This window comes from Eulemur rufifrons, chromosome 7 (assembly GCF_041146395.1).
Source record: "Eulemur rufifrons isolate Redbay chromosome 7, OSU_ERuf_1, whole genome shotgun sequence".
Taxonomy (NCBI): Eukaryota; Metazoa; Chordata; class Mammalia; order Primates; family Lemuridae; genus Eulemur; species Eulemur rufifrons.
The window spans coordinates 114506804-114520863 of record NC_090989.1 but is presented as its reverse complement, the minus strand read 5'-3'; the positions used below and the strand labels follow the sequence as shown (position 1 = coordinate 114520863).

General features: G+C 36.2%; 1 protein-coding gene across 2 annotated transcripts in view; it reads left to right on the top strand.

Annotated features, from left to right (window-relative positions):
- PLS1 (plastin 1) overlaps positions 1–14060 on the top strand; it is a 51686-nt gene that overhangs the window by 16583 nt on the left and 21043 nt on the right. For both annotated transcript variants that reach the window (XM_069475381.1, XM_069475380.1), the window contains 5 exons: positions 823–904; positions 7388–7553; positions 7635–7777; positions 10117–10212; positions 12567–12762. In XM_069475381.1, coding sequence (XP_069331482.1) covers positions 823–904; positions 7388–7553; positions 7635–7777; positions 10117–10212; positions 12567–12762 — 683 coding nt within the window. The remainder of the gene's footprint in view (positions 1–822; positions 905–7387; positions 7554–7634; positions 7778–10116; positions 10213–12566; positions 12763–14060) is intronic.

The window sequence follows — 14060 nt, the reverse complement described above, 5'->3', positions numbered from 1 at the left end:
TGGCTCCTTATCTTTCTGTAATTTTAACAGTGTTGATACTACTTTATGAAATTTGGCTTCTTGAGAATATCTTTGTTTACATTTCAGGCTGCTGAATGTTGATGATGATCATTAAGTGAATAAAGACAAGATTCACATAAAGAAAATACAGGATGGTTAAGAAAAATGAGAGGCTGGGAGCAGTGGTTCACACTTGTAATCCCTAGCACATTGGAAGGCCAAGGTGGCACTTGAGGCCAGGAGTTCAAGACCAGCCTGGGCAATATAGCAAGACCCTGTCTCTACAAAGAAAATTAAAAAAAAATTAGCAGACATGGTAGCATGTCCCTGTAGTTGTAGCTGCTCAGGAGGCTGAGGCAGGAGGATCCTTTGAGCCCAGGAGTTCAAGGCTGCAGTGAGCTATGATCATGCCACTGCACTCCACTCTGGGTGACAGAGAAAGACCCTGTCCCTAAAAACTTTTTTTTTAAACAGGTGAAAATGCTAAGATTACTATTTAAGTGAGTGATGGATTTGTTTTAAGATAAGGTATATTTCTTAGATTTTAAAAATTAAGTTTCTGACATGAATTATAGTTTAATATATTTTTTTTTGAGATGGAGTCTTGTTGTGTTGTCCAGGCTAGCCTCAAACTCCTGGACTCCTGGACTCAAGCTATCCTCCTGCCTCAGCCCTCCAAGTAGCTGGGACGACATGCATGTGCAAATGTGCCCGGCCTACAGTTTAATATTTTAAAGAAATGAATTGTTTTGGTTGCTTGCAAAAATAAACTAAAAATTTTTCTAGGAGTTTTAACCTAACTTATTCTCATTTTTTCTTTAGCAAAATGATCAATTTATCTGAACCAGATACAATTGATGAAAGAGCTATTAATAAGAAAAAGCTCACCCCTTTCACTATTTCTGTAAGTATTTTCCCTTTGCTTATAATCACATTACTATGCTGAGAAATGTAAGACCTTTATAAGTGGATGTTTGGGCCCAGGGAAAACCTTTGATTTGACATAATTTTGTTTTCCTGTAAATGCTAGTTTTTATCAAATAAAAATTCAGCTGCATTTTGTAATGAATGAAATTAACAATCAAAGTATTTTGGATGGTTTTCTTTATTTAAGTTAGTAGTATTAAGGTTATATTATTATAATTATTGAGTTATTTTATAAATGAATACTTACTTGTTTGATGCCAGTGTGCTTGTTGTTTGGTTAAAAAACACTTCAATTTTATCATGTTTTACCATTTCACAAAATTTTAAACTATTCTTTTTGTACTAGTTGGTTCTGTAGTTGGTTTCTCCATATAGATCTGTTAAAGTGCACAGATTTATATAATATTTATCACATTTTTTCCCTCCAGATCTCTAGACCCATGGGTGAACATTAATATTTTTACTAGGTACCAGCCACTATTCTAAAAATACTATGTGAGTTTCCCTTTGATCCCCTTCCCAGCAACTTTATAGTAAGGTGTATACTCTGATTTTACAGATCAGGAAACTGAGGCACTGACAGCTTATATGGTTGCAGAGCCAGGATATGTATGATCCCAGTGGTCTAGCGCCAGAGCACATCCTCTTAATCACAATGCTATACTGCCACCCGTATGTGGTGGTAGTAATAGCAACTATTTAATGTGTGGTCACAACAGTAGCTATTAAAATCAAGATACTGCTAAGCTATTTTCTTCGTTTGGCAAATGCAATCCTTGATTTTGCTAAAGTTGTGAAGTATCTTCTATAGGCAGCTAGGACCTTAGGGCCATGGTACATGGTTAGTCTTGGACTATCCAAGGAGTTCCCCTGTTTTCTGTTATCCTTAAGAAGTATAGAATTGGATGTTGATTACTTGCTCTCTTGTCTCCCACTTGCCAATAATGTTGCATATCCCCAGTAGAAACTACCATTCTCGAAGAAGCCTATTTCCAATTGTAATTATCAAAAGATTATTTTCTTTCACATATCATGTGAGGATCTTCATCTGATGTCCATGATTATTGAAAATATTCATATCTACTTTATTTTTAGAATATCTTATATTTAGAATTGTGTGACATGTGTAACAATTTTTTTTCTGGCACTGAATCTGAGATACAGCATTACTTACTATTGTCTAAATTTATTGTTTGGTTTTACTTTTAATGCTTGTATGTAGTGCATTAGAAAATAAAGAAAAAATAGTCTGTAAATATTTTGCAGTAGCTGCAGAATGGATCTGAGGGACTAAGTATTGTATAGTTTTATTTTTAGAGATAGCATTCTTCCAATATGAGTAGGGGTATTAGCATTTAGGATGCTTGACAGAGGGTACTAAAATGTAGAATGAGAAAAGACTAAGGATTTTGAGAAGGGGCAGAGTGTTACTGTGGGTAATATATCTGTCTTGTTCAGGATTTTAGAGCTCTGGAAATGGGTTCTCTAGAAAACTACTACTTTCACATGAAACCTTACACTGAGGAGGCCTATTTCATTTGTAAAAGATTGTAAAGATTGTGTAAATATTGTCTTTTTTACCTTAAAATGATAAGTTTATGGGGCATCATGATATATGGAAGAAGAGAATGATAAAAGAATGAAAATGATGTACAGTAGTTATGAAAGCAAGGGACGACAGATTAAGTAATTAAGAGCAGAACTCGATTATGGTCTTGGACACTTTTCATCTTTTTTTCTTCTACCCAATGTACTACTGAGCTACATTCACATGCTTATTTATTACTATTGAAAGAAAAAATAATTATATGAATAAGACTCTGCAAAACAGATGGTAGTGATTTCGGGACTCAGGAAACTAACACAGGTAATAAGAAATTGAACCTGTTCATTACTACATGTAAAAAAATGTCCAGTGAAATGAATATACTCTGATATATGCAAAGTATATATGTCTATACTTTATACTTACATATGTATACAAAAGTACACATACACATGACCTTAATTTTACCTTATATAAAATTACAGTTTAAGTAGGGAAAACATTATAAATCTCAAATGGAGTAAAAGTGACAATATGTAAAATAAGGATGAAATCTGAATAATGAATCATGCCTCTATTCTTACCCAATGAGTATATAGCAAAGCTCTCTAAAAATCATTAACAAAAGCGTACTTATCTGAGCTGGGCATGGTGGCATGCACCTGTAGTCCCAGCTACTCAGAAGGCTGAGGCAGGAGGATCCCTTGAGCTCTGGAGTTGAAGGCCAGCCTGGGTAACATAGTGAGATCTCGTCTCTTAAAAAAAAAACAAAAACAAAAAACAAAAAAAGTTTATTCGTCTGGAATTAACCTTCATGGGAAATGAAACTTTGCAAAGTGATATGAAATTAAAACAAAACTTACAGTACGTATTTGAGACTGTTAATAAAGAGTTAGATAGATAGTTAATTCACCAAAATAAAAAGGACAGAGAAGCCATCTAAAACAGCAGTATAAATTTTTCTACCTGGTAAGATGGGCTTTATCTTAGGCATAGTCAATTCACTGATGCACAAAAAAGATGGGAGAAAATAGCTGAGTGGTCCAAGATAAACTGCCAGTCTTTTATGAGTATTCCTATAAGGTAGAGTATCTTGTTTTACAGATTTAGGAATCTGAAACACAGGAAGGACCACCTGTCTTGTGTCCCAGTTGTTTGTGGTTCTCCATTGTCCTTATCTTTCCTCACTAACACAAATCTTCAGGAAGGAAGGCTGGGCACTTAGGGCAGTGTCCATGGTAAGACTTAGATAGCAACCTGTATATGGAGTTCTCCTGTTGCTTCTTGTTCAGAAGGTTTAGAAGTGGCTTTTAGACAATAGTGGCCATTTTATTCACTAACTTGAAGGAAAATAATGTATTTTTCAAGTAAAAACTACTATTTACTTGAAGGAAGCACATTGCAACTCCTTACTTTCAACTCATTTTTTAAAGCCAATTACTTGTAAGACATTTGATATACTTATAAAGCAAACATTTTTTGAATAAAATTAACATCAAAAGCTGGTTCTCCTTGTTTCACCAACACAACTGTTGATAAGACAAAGCTGAGTTTACAACTTACTGCAGTAAGAGAAAACACCACCTGCAAAGCTTTGGCAGTGTCTTGGAGCTGAGAAGGTGAGGGCAGCATTTGAGAAATGGAATTGTGGTTTAAGGTGGATCTTTCAATATGAGAGAGGAGTCTGATTCAGATTGGGTAAGGACCTCAATACAATAATCGAAGATTGGTAGAAAAAGCAAGGGGAGGTTTTCAAGGTGAGGAAGTCAAAGAATCTTAGGGCATAAACTGTTCATTGCTATTTTCCATTGCAGAGTTAATGGATCTAGGTAGTGCCTGCAATGAAAAACCAAACCTTTTGCCTAGGCTTAAAAACTCCTGGAAGAATAAAGTCATGCTAATGAAGACAGGGGAATAATAAATTCATGCCAGTGAAGACATGCAGAATAACACACAAAATCATGTAAATGTAAACAGTAAGGAGTGTCAGTGTCTAAGCTGAGAGTAGTGATAGAAAGTTTTGGTTCTTACTAGTTACTACAATCAATTTAGTGAAGTCACATACTTCTTTTGGCCCACAGTATCATGCTGTCAATTGCACATGAAATCGTTATTGTGAAATTAATACTATTGTTGGAATCATTTTCAGTCTAGTTCTTTTCCCTGATCATGCATTCAGGGGAGTCACAACTGAAGCAAAAATCCTTTATGCTCTCAGAAGAAAAAATAGAAAAATATTAGTGGCCAAGGCTAAATTGGTAGAAGCTTTCTCTTGAAAGTTGTATTGATTTGATTTAAGGTAACTTAAAAGCATCTGAAGCTATTAAAAATCTTCTAAGATTTCCATAAAATATCTGCAATTTACTGACAGTGTTTTCATATTTATGTTTATTTATAGTGAATTATGAGGTTATAAAGATATTAAAGGATTCTCTGGTCCTGCTGCTTTTGGGAGAACTGTATTTAAATGAACATTGCTTAGTATTACTACAAAAATAATTTAATTTTAAATGCTTACTTTAATCACCCCAGAATGATCCCCAAGAGATACAGCCATTTACTTGGAGCCCAGCAAGATAAATCGCTTTAGCACACTGCAAGAGGAATCCACTGAAATGTTCACTATGCTTTGAGAACCTCTGTACTTTGCTGCTGTTGTGACCAACCCATTACTAACTACTTGTGACCAACTACTTAATGTAGTTGCTATTACTACCACCATATGAGAATGGCAGTATAGCATGCTGATTAAGAGGATGAGCTCTGGAGACCACTGGATCATACCCTGCCTCTGCCACTGTGTAACCTATCAGTGCTGTAGTTTTCCCATCTGTAAAAATCCATCTTCAGGCCAGGCATGGTGGCTCACACCTGTAATTCCAGTGCTTTGGGAGGCCGAGGTGGGATGATCACTAGAGGCCAGGAATTTGAGACCAGCCTGGGCAACACAGTGAGACCTGTCTCTACAAAGAATTTTTAAAAAATTAACCAGGTGTGGTGGTGTGTACCTGTAGCCCTAGCTACTCAGGAGGCTGAGGGGAGAGGATGGCTTGAGCCCAGGAGTTCAAAGTTACAGTGAGCTATCATCACACCACTGCACTTCAACCTAGGTGACAGGGTGAGACCCTGCTTCAGGAAAAAAAAAAAAAAAAAAATCCATCTTAAGACTTACTTTTAAAATTTGCTGGAATTAAAACTGAATTGCACATCATTTTTTAAAGAAGTGCTTCCAAGTGAAGACTTTACAGAAATGAAAATATCATCAACCCAACACTAATAAACTGATAGTACTGAAGTTTCTAGGGGAAAGTCATTCAAATATAACATTTATATAATGTAATATTATATAAATGTTAATAGTAATTCCCTTTCTCCCTTTTTGTGTATATGCAAGGCTTATACACAAAAGTGTATGATAGTATAGGGAAGGGAGTGACTAATTTTGTGTGGCAAGATGATTGAGGGAAATCTTTTTTTTTTTTTTCAATTTTTTCTATTTTTAGTAGAGATGGGGTCTCACTCTTGCTCAGGTTGGTCTCAAACTCCTGACCTCAAGCAGTCCTCCCACCTCGGCCTCCCAGAGTGCTAGGATTACAGGTGTGAGCCACCATACCCGGTCTGAGGGAAATCTTAATAAAAGAGATAGTGCTTGATTTGAGGATTGAGCTTGTGACTTGAGGAAAGGGGAGTGTTACAGGCCAAAGGAAAAGGACCTTCTATTTTGGCCCAAGCATAGACTGTACATGTGGAATGTTGGGAGATGAGGCCAGAGTCAAATCCTGAGGGTTTTTGATTTATCCCCACTAAGAATTTGAACTTAACCCTCTCCTTTCCCTCCATGCCCTCATTTACTCTTACCCTTTCATCCATTTATTAATATTGTGAACATATACTATGTGCTTAAGTACTTGGAGAAGCAGTGCCAAACAGATCAAAGCTCCTGCTGTTTAGAGCTCAGACTCTTAATTGGGGGAGATATAATAAGAAACAAGTAAGTATATAATATGCCAAAGAGTGACAAGGAGTAAATAGGGAATAACAAGTAACAGCATGGGTGGGGGTGATGCTATTTTGTGTAGGCTGGTCAGAGAAGGCTGCACAAATTAGGTGTATCTGAGCAGAGTCTTAAAGTAATTGTGGATATTTGGGGGAAGTGTGTTCCAGGTAGAGAGAACAGCAAGTTCAAAGGCCCTGTATAGCTGGAACAGAGGGAGTGAGAGGAAATAGCGGGAGGGACAGGGAACATTTGAAAAGTTTTAAAGGTTGGGAACACTATCAAATTTATATTTTGCTAAGATCACTGACAGCAGAACATTGTAGATGTACTGGAGAGAGAAAGTCTAAGGATGGTCATTAGGAAGTAAGGAAACCATTGAAGAAAGGCACTGACACTTTTCAGAGGTATTTATAAGGTGGAATTGACAGAAATTGGTGATCAGATGTGAGAAGCAAGGAGCAAAAAGGATTTTGTTTAGATTTCTAGCTTAGGAAGAAAGGAGACAAGAATGAAGATTGGTCCTATCAACAAAGACAGTAAATAGATAAGGAAGAGCCCGTTTTAATAGGAATGAGAGGAAGACCAGGGAAGCATGGTGAAAAAATTTGCTTCAGTTTTGGACATGCTGAGTTAGAGGTACTTGTAGAATATCCGGTCGGATATAACCAAGTCCATACATAGATATAGAGAGCTTAGAGTGGGGGCTTGGAGGAGGTATGGGCTAGAGGTACGGATTTGAAAGTCATTGGCATATGCAGGTAATAGTTAAAACCATGTGGATTGTTTTTTGAGGAGTGATATTTTGGTTGTATAAATATTATGTTTAAAAATCTGAAATTTCTTCAATCTGTTGTTAATAGCTAACTTTAGACTTTAGAAAGTACTTCTTCACATGTATTTTTCTTTTGGCAATTTAGGAAAATTTAAATCTGGCCCTGAATTCTGCCTCGGCCATTGGTTGTACAGTGGTCAACATCGGTGCACAGGATCTCAAAGAAGGAAAACCTCACTTGGTCTTGGGACTTCTTTGGCAGATCATCAAAGTTGGTCTTTTTGCTGATATTGAGATTTCCAGAAATGAAGGTATGATCATAGAAATATTTACTATTCATTTGACATGTACTCACTGTGGGAAGAAATTACATTTCAGTATTTTCCTCTCAGCTTTGATTGCATTGCTGAATGAAGGTGAGGATCTAGAGGAGCTGATGAAGCTTTCTCCTGAGGAGTTACTGTTGCGATGGGTGAACTACCATCTGACCAATGCAGGATGGCGTACCATCAACAACTTCAGCCAAGACATTAAGGTTTATATTTGAATGTTCAAATGTACTAGCCTCAGCAAAACTTTTTTAAATTTCAAAATATTAAGGGGGTACAAATGTTTTTGTTACATGGATATCTTTTATAATGCTTAAGTCAGGGCTATAAGTGTGCCCATCACCTGAATAGTGTTCATTGTACCTGTTAGGTAGGTTTTTATCCCTGCTCTCCTCCCCCTCCCTCCTTCTTGATTTCTAATGAGTTTTACTTCTCTCTGTGCCCACGTGTACTCATCAATTAGTTCCAAATTATTAGAGAGTATGTGTGGTGTTTTTCCATTCTTGAGATACTTCACTTAGGATAATGGTCTCCAGTTCCATCCAAATTGCTGCAAAAGACATTAATTCCTTTCTTTTTGTGGCTGAGTAGTACTCCACGGTATGTACTACACATTTTGTTAATCCACTCATGAATTGATAGGCACTTAAGTTGATTCCACATCTTTGTAACTGTGAATTGTGCTGCAATCAACATTCAAGTGTAGGTGTCTTTTTGATAAAATGACTTCTTTTGGGTAGATACCCAGTAGTGGGATTGCTGAATTGCATGGTAGATCTACTTTTAGTTCTTTAAGAAATCTCCATAATGTTTTCCATAGAGGTTGTACTAATTTGCAGTCCCACCAACAGTGTATAAACATTCCTGTCTCTCTGCATCCACTGTTGCAGCATCTGTTGTTTTTGGATTTTTTAATAATAGCTATTCTGACAGGGGTAAGGTGAGCTTCAGCAAATTAAAGCATTCTTTCCCATTTTATATGCTACAGGTCTACTAGATTATAATGAAGATGTCAGTCCATTGATTTGGACTGAGAATTACATCTGTTTGCCAAACTGGATGCCCTTGTGGGCCCTACCAGTTTAACACTCTTAGTCTCACTTTGTCAATAAGCAGCTAACAGGAAACCAAATTATCTGAAGGCACAGGGAACAAAGGGGATCAGTAGACAAAAGGGATCTTAAGGGATGTATCTCAATCAAAGTAGTTTGAAACACTTCCATCTCTACTGGGAGAGCCTTGTCAAGGAAACTATAACATTCACTTTTGCCTAATCATAACTCTCCCATGGTCACTGCCTTGATGGACATTACCAAACTGAGTCGCTGCAAACATTTTTCTTCTCTATGCTTTTGTTTCCCCTATGGTAGTCAGTGCTGGCTCTAACTGTTGTTCCTTCTTGAGATATGTTACCACTTCAGTCAGGTTATGTTTTTTCCATAATGGCTTCTATGTCAGTCTCTTGCTTTGAAGTAACATTATATTTCTCCAATTTCATCTATTATATGCTGATTTAAAAGTTTATTTTGGGATTTTCTCATATTCAGCTCATTAGACATTTATAAAGCTCCTCCTGTGGGGCATTATGCCCAGGGGATACAAAGACTCAGCTCTTGGGATGCTTACCAATTACACAAGGAGACAAACATCTGGTAGATGGATATTTCAGTTATCTATTGCTGTATAGCAAACCATGCAAAACTTACTGGCTTAAAATAATGATTTATTATTTCTCATCATTTTGTGGCTAGGCTGGGTGATTCCTTTTGTTTCATGTGGTTTTGGCTGGGATCACTAACTCAGTTATAGTCAGCTCTCAGTTGGGCTCATCTGGAAGGTGCCCAGAGGCATCAGTCACATTCTGGTGCCATAGTGTTCCTCCACAAGGCTGCTCCACATGGCTAGCTTGGCTAGCAGCAGTCAGATACTTGGAGTTCTTAGGTGGAGGTTAACTTCAAGAGGGAAGAAGCAGCACCCCTTAAGATTTGGTCTTGGAAACCCCAGAACATCATTTTCACAGCATTCTATTGGTCAAAGTGAATCACATGGCCAGTCCAAATTAAGGGGGAGAGGAAATACCTTCTGCCTTTTGATGCAAGGAGGTACATGTATGTGTAGGGAAGAATTATGATAGCCATCTTTGGAGATGCCTACTTGGATGATTTAATACAGTGTGGTCACTTTATTGAGGTGGGCAAGGGGTGCTATACAATATAGACGAGGGTACTTAGTTCATTCTCGGCAATCCAGGGAAGGCTTCCAGGAGATAATGACCTGAATCTTAACTGATGCTTGAGTATACAAACAAATGACAAAGGTGAAGGAAGTTATCCCCAATGTAGGGAACAGCATTGCTGGATGCTCTGAAAAGTGAAATAGTATGGTGCATCCAGGACCCCACAGGTAATTCTGTATTATTAAGCTTACTAGGTTGTTATTTCATTCTTTGAAATGGGGGCAGTTTTCTCAGTTTGAGCACTTTTTTCCTAAATTCAATGATGTTTTTGTTCATTTTAAAAATGTTATTTCTGATCTTTCCTTGAAGGATTCGAGAGCCTATTTTCATCTGCTTAATCAGATTGCCCCTAAAGGTGACCGGGGAGATGGACCTGCCATTGCCATTGACCTTTCAGGATTTAATGTGAGTGCAGTTTTAAATGTTTTTTTGTATATTGTGGTAAAATATACATATCATAAAACTTACCATTTTTAAGTATACAGTTTAGTGGCATTCAGTACATTCATGTTGTTATGCAACTATCACCATTTTCCATCTCTAGAATCTTTCATCATCCCGTAGTAAAATTCTGTACCCATTAAACAATAACCCCATTCTCCCCTTCCCCCAGGCTCTGTTAACCACTGTTACACTTTCTGTGAATTTGACTAGTGAGTACTGTCAAATTTAGAGTGCAGTTCTCTACAGGCAGCATTCCCTGGTGGAGCCCTCCTCCCGTCATTAAAGCTTGGCTTTTTGTTCTTCAGAAGTTTTTTCATACCCCAGGCTCCATGTTAAGCCATCTGGCTGTCATGACTGAAGAAAGGAAATTGCAGAATTCTGACCTTGCGTACTTGTGGAATCAGTTCTACATTCACGTTTCCTTGGTACAATGCAACTGGAACTCACCAGGGTGCTTTTGGGACTGTCAATATGTACCAGGAAAAGAAGCAACGAGCTGTTATTAGATTGCTAAGCAATTGATTATCAGTTTTACTAGCTTATATTTGGAAATACACAAAATAAAAGATGGAAATTCCTAGTATTTGTGGTGTAGGAAAGTCTGGTACAGATCCTTACCCCCCAAACACATTTCCTGAGAATCTCATTCTTTCAGCATACATTGTAAATTCCAGGGATGGTTCTATCTAAACATTAAAATGCTATGAGAATATAGATTTATGAAAGTATGTTAAGTACTTACAGTGCAGTATCCATAATATTTGGTTTTAAAGGCAACATGAGTCATTACTAATTATATCTCACATTATTATAATGAAATATCTCAGAAACTTAGTATTGCAAATTATACAAAGTTTGCAAATTAGTCAAAAAAATTAAGAACTTAAACTTATGGAAGATTTTGAATATATTCAAAAGTGAATAGACATAGTATACTAAACTACCGTGTACTCATCCTGCAGTTTTAACATCTGTCAACTCATCGTCAACCTTATCTCATTTATTCCCTATTTCCCTCCTCTCCTATATTATTTTGAAGCAAATCCTAGACATCATACCATTTCACTGATAAATATTTCAATATGTATTTCTACGATAATACACTTTTTTAGTGTTAGACATTACCTTATATCTAAAAAAGTTAACAATATGTAATATAATCAAAATATCTAGTCAACATTGACGTTTCCAATTGCCTCATAAATGTCAAATTTTCTTTTCACAGTGCATTTGAATTAAGATCTAAGTAAGGTTCACATACTGTGATTTGTTGATGTCTACCTTGGTAACTTTTCATTGTTTAATAATATTCAATCTGTCATTTTCTCTGATTTCATTTGCATTTTTATTTTTTGCAACTGTTGTGTACAGAAATAGATAGCTTATAGTCCTTGGTCATGATACAGTCTTATCATGGGGCTGTGCATGTCCCTTTTTATTTATTTTTGTTTGTGGCTGTTTCTTTTGAAGTTGTAATATGCTGCACAAACCCTCAATCCAACAAGAAAACTAAGACTTTGATATTAATTTACACTTAGCTGTGCAGTTCTTCTCTATTCCATCTCTGCCTCACCCCAATGTGAACACCACCATCTTCAATCTTGTGTTCATTGTTTTTTTGCTTTTCTTTTCATATAGTTTCCCTTCATCCACATATATTCCTTACAAAATTAAACTTATTTTACTTTTTAACTGTGTATAAAGATATCATGTACTTAAATTTCTAGTACTTATTTTTGAACTTACATCTCTAAGTCACCCACATTGTTATATATATACAATTGTGAATATACCAATTCATTCATTTACTCTTCTGCTTATAGATATTTGGCTTGTTTCATTTGTTTCCAGGATTTTGCAATTATGAAAGGTGCAGTTCCTTTTTATTTTAATAATTTTTTATATGTATCCCAACTTGTTTTTCATTGAGAAAAGAGTCTACTAGAAGTATCACTCAGTGTAGAATGGGTGTGACAACTGAGCTTGTTATCCAGAGGGCTCTCTACTAGCTGGCTCTCTACTAGGTAACTGATTTTACCACTAGGAGTTTATTGATACAATATTTGGGTTTTGTTGAGTATTTCAGCAATGAGGGTGATATATAACTCTGTGATTCCAGCAAGAATACTCACAGACTTGTTCTTTTTGATTTAAAAGAAATGGGGAAGGTAATTTGGAATTCCTGCACATTCTGATCTTATTATGAGTTGTTATTACTTGCAGAAAAGTAATTGCCTTTAAGTATTTTTGTCAATAAAAAATTATGCCAATCAAAAATTCAGTTGTGACCATTTTTGTTTCATTTTATTGTCTAGGAGAAAAATGACCTGAAGCGTGCTGGATTCATGCTTCAAGAAGCAGACAAACTGGGCTGCAGACAGTTTGTTACTCCTGCAGATGTGGTTTCAGGCAATCCTAAACTTAATTTAGCTTTTGTAGCTAATCTGTTTAACACATACCCCTGCCTACACAAGCCTAATAATAATGACATCGATATGAATTTATTGGAAGGTATGTCTTTCTACCTTTAATTGACTCACTATATTTATCTTCTTATGGTATTGCTCTACTTCACTGTCGGAGGTAGGAGATTTGTGGTAGGAGATGCAATTTAGTGTGTGCAGGCATGTGCATCCATTAAAAAACTGTAGTTTTAGAAAGTGCTTGTTGGTTTTGGTTAAAAGAGAATACTGGGGTAAATCTTATCTGTCATTTCTCCCTAAGAGGTTAGTGAAAACTATTATATATTTAAAATATTCTCGTAAATGATGACATAACATAACTCTACCGTCAATATGGACAATGAATTATCTATTGGAAAAAATAATTTGTAGCTTTTTTTCCTCCTTTGAAAGCTCCAGTTTGACTCGAGTATTGTTCTCTTTTTAATGTTTTTAGTGTACATGAAAAAAATTACAGCATTCATTACTTGTCTTGTGTGTGGTCTATCATTATCTGTCTCATAATATATAATACTTTCCTATTTTGCTTCATGAAATGCAGATTTGACCCCTCCTAATGTAGGTACTGTATTTAGTAGTTTTCTATACTCTATGTTCATTCTGAATGTTCTTTTTATTAGTACCATTTATTCTTTCCATCTGTGTTGATATTTTATTTTTTGCATTGTTCATGCTGTGCTGTTTCTGTCTTAATATGCCCATAGAATGAATGACTACAAGCAAGAAACACAAAGGAAGCTTAATTAGAATGGCAGAGCAAGGCTTTGATTATGTAAAATCTCTACCTAATTTGCCTTCTATAATGATAGGATATTGTAGTTGTAAACACATTAGAAATCAGTTTTGACAATTGGACTTCATGATTCGATGTAAACTCTGTATTCCTTTCCTGTAATAAACTTTTATCACAAATAATCTTTGAGAAGATTCATTTAGGTTCCATAACAGATTATTTTATATCATTTAGCTATGTTATGTTTATTGAATGTCATCAAAGCTTACAATATATGAATGGTCATAATGACAGAAACATTCTCAATATCTGGTTCTTTCTCCTTATCTTTATTTCCCAGACTTTCTTCCTTCCTTCCTTTTCCTTTTCTCCTTCCCCTTCCCCTTCCCTTTCTCTCCCTCCCTCCCTTCCCTGCCTTTCCTTCCTCCTCACACCCTCACCTACTTGCATACCAACACCCACATTAGTATCAGAACTAAAAGTAAAAACAGTGGCAGCAGTAATGGCAGTTGTTGGAGGGAGAGAGGTAGTTGTCAGAAGAGGCTAATCCTAAAATTTTCTCTCTAGTTGCCCTGGTTTGGAGAAAGTAGAGATTCTTCTTGGTAGGGAGAATT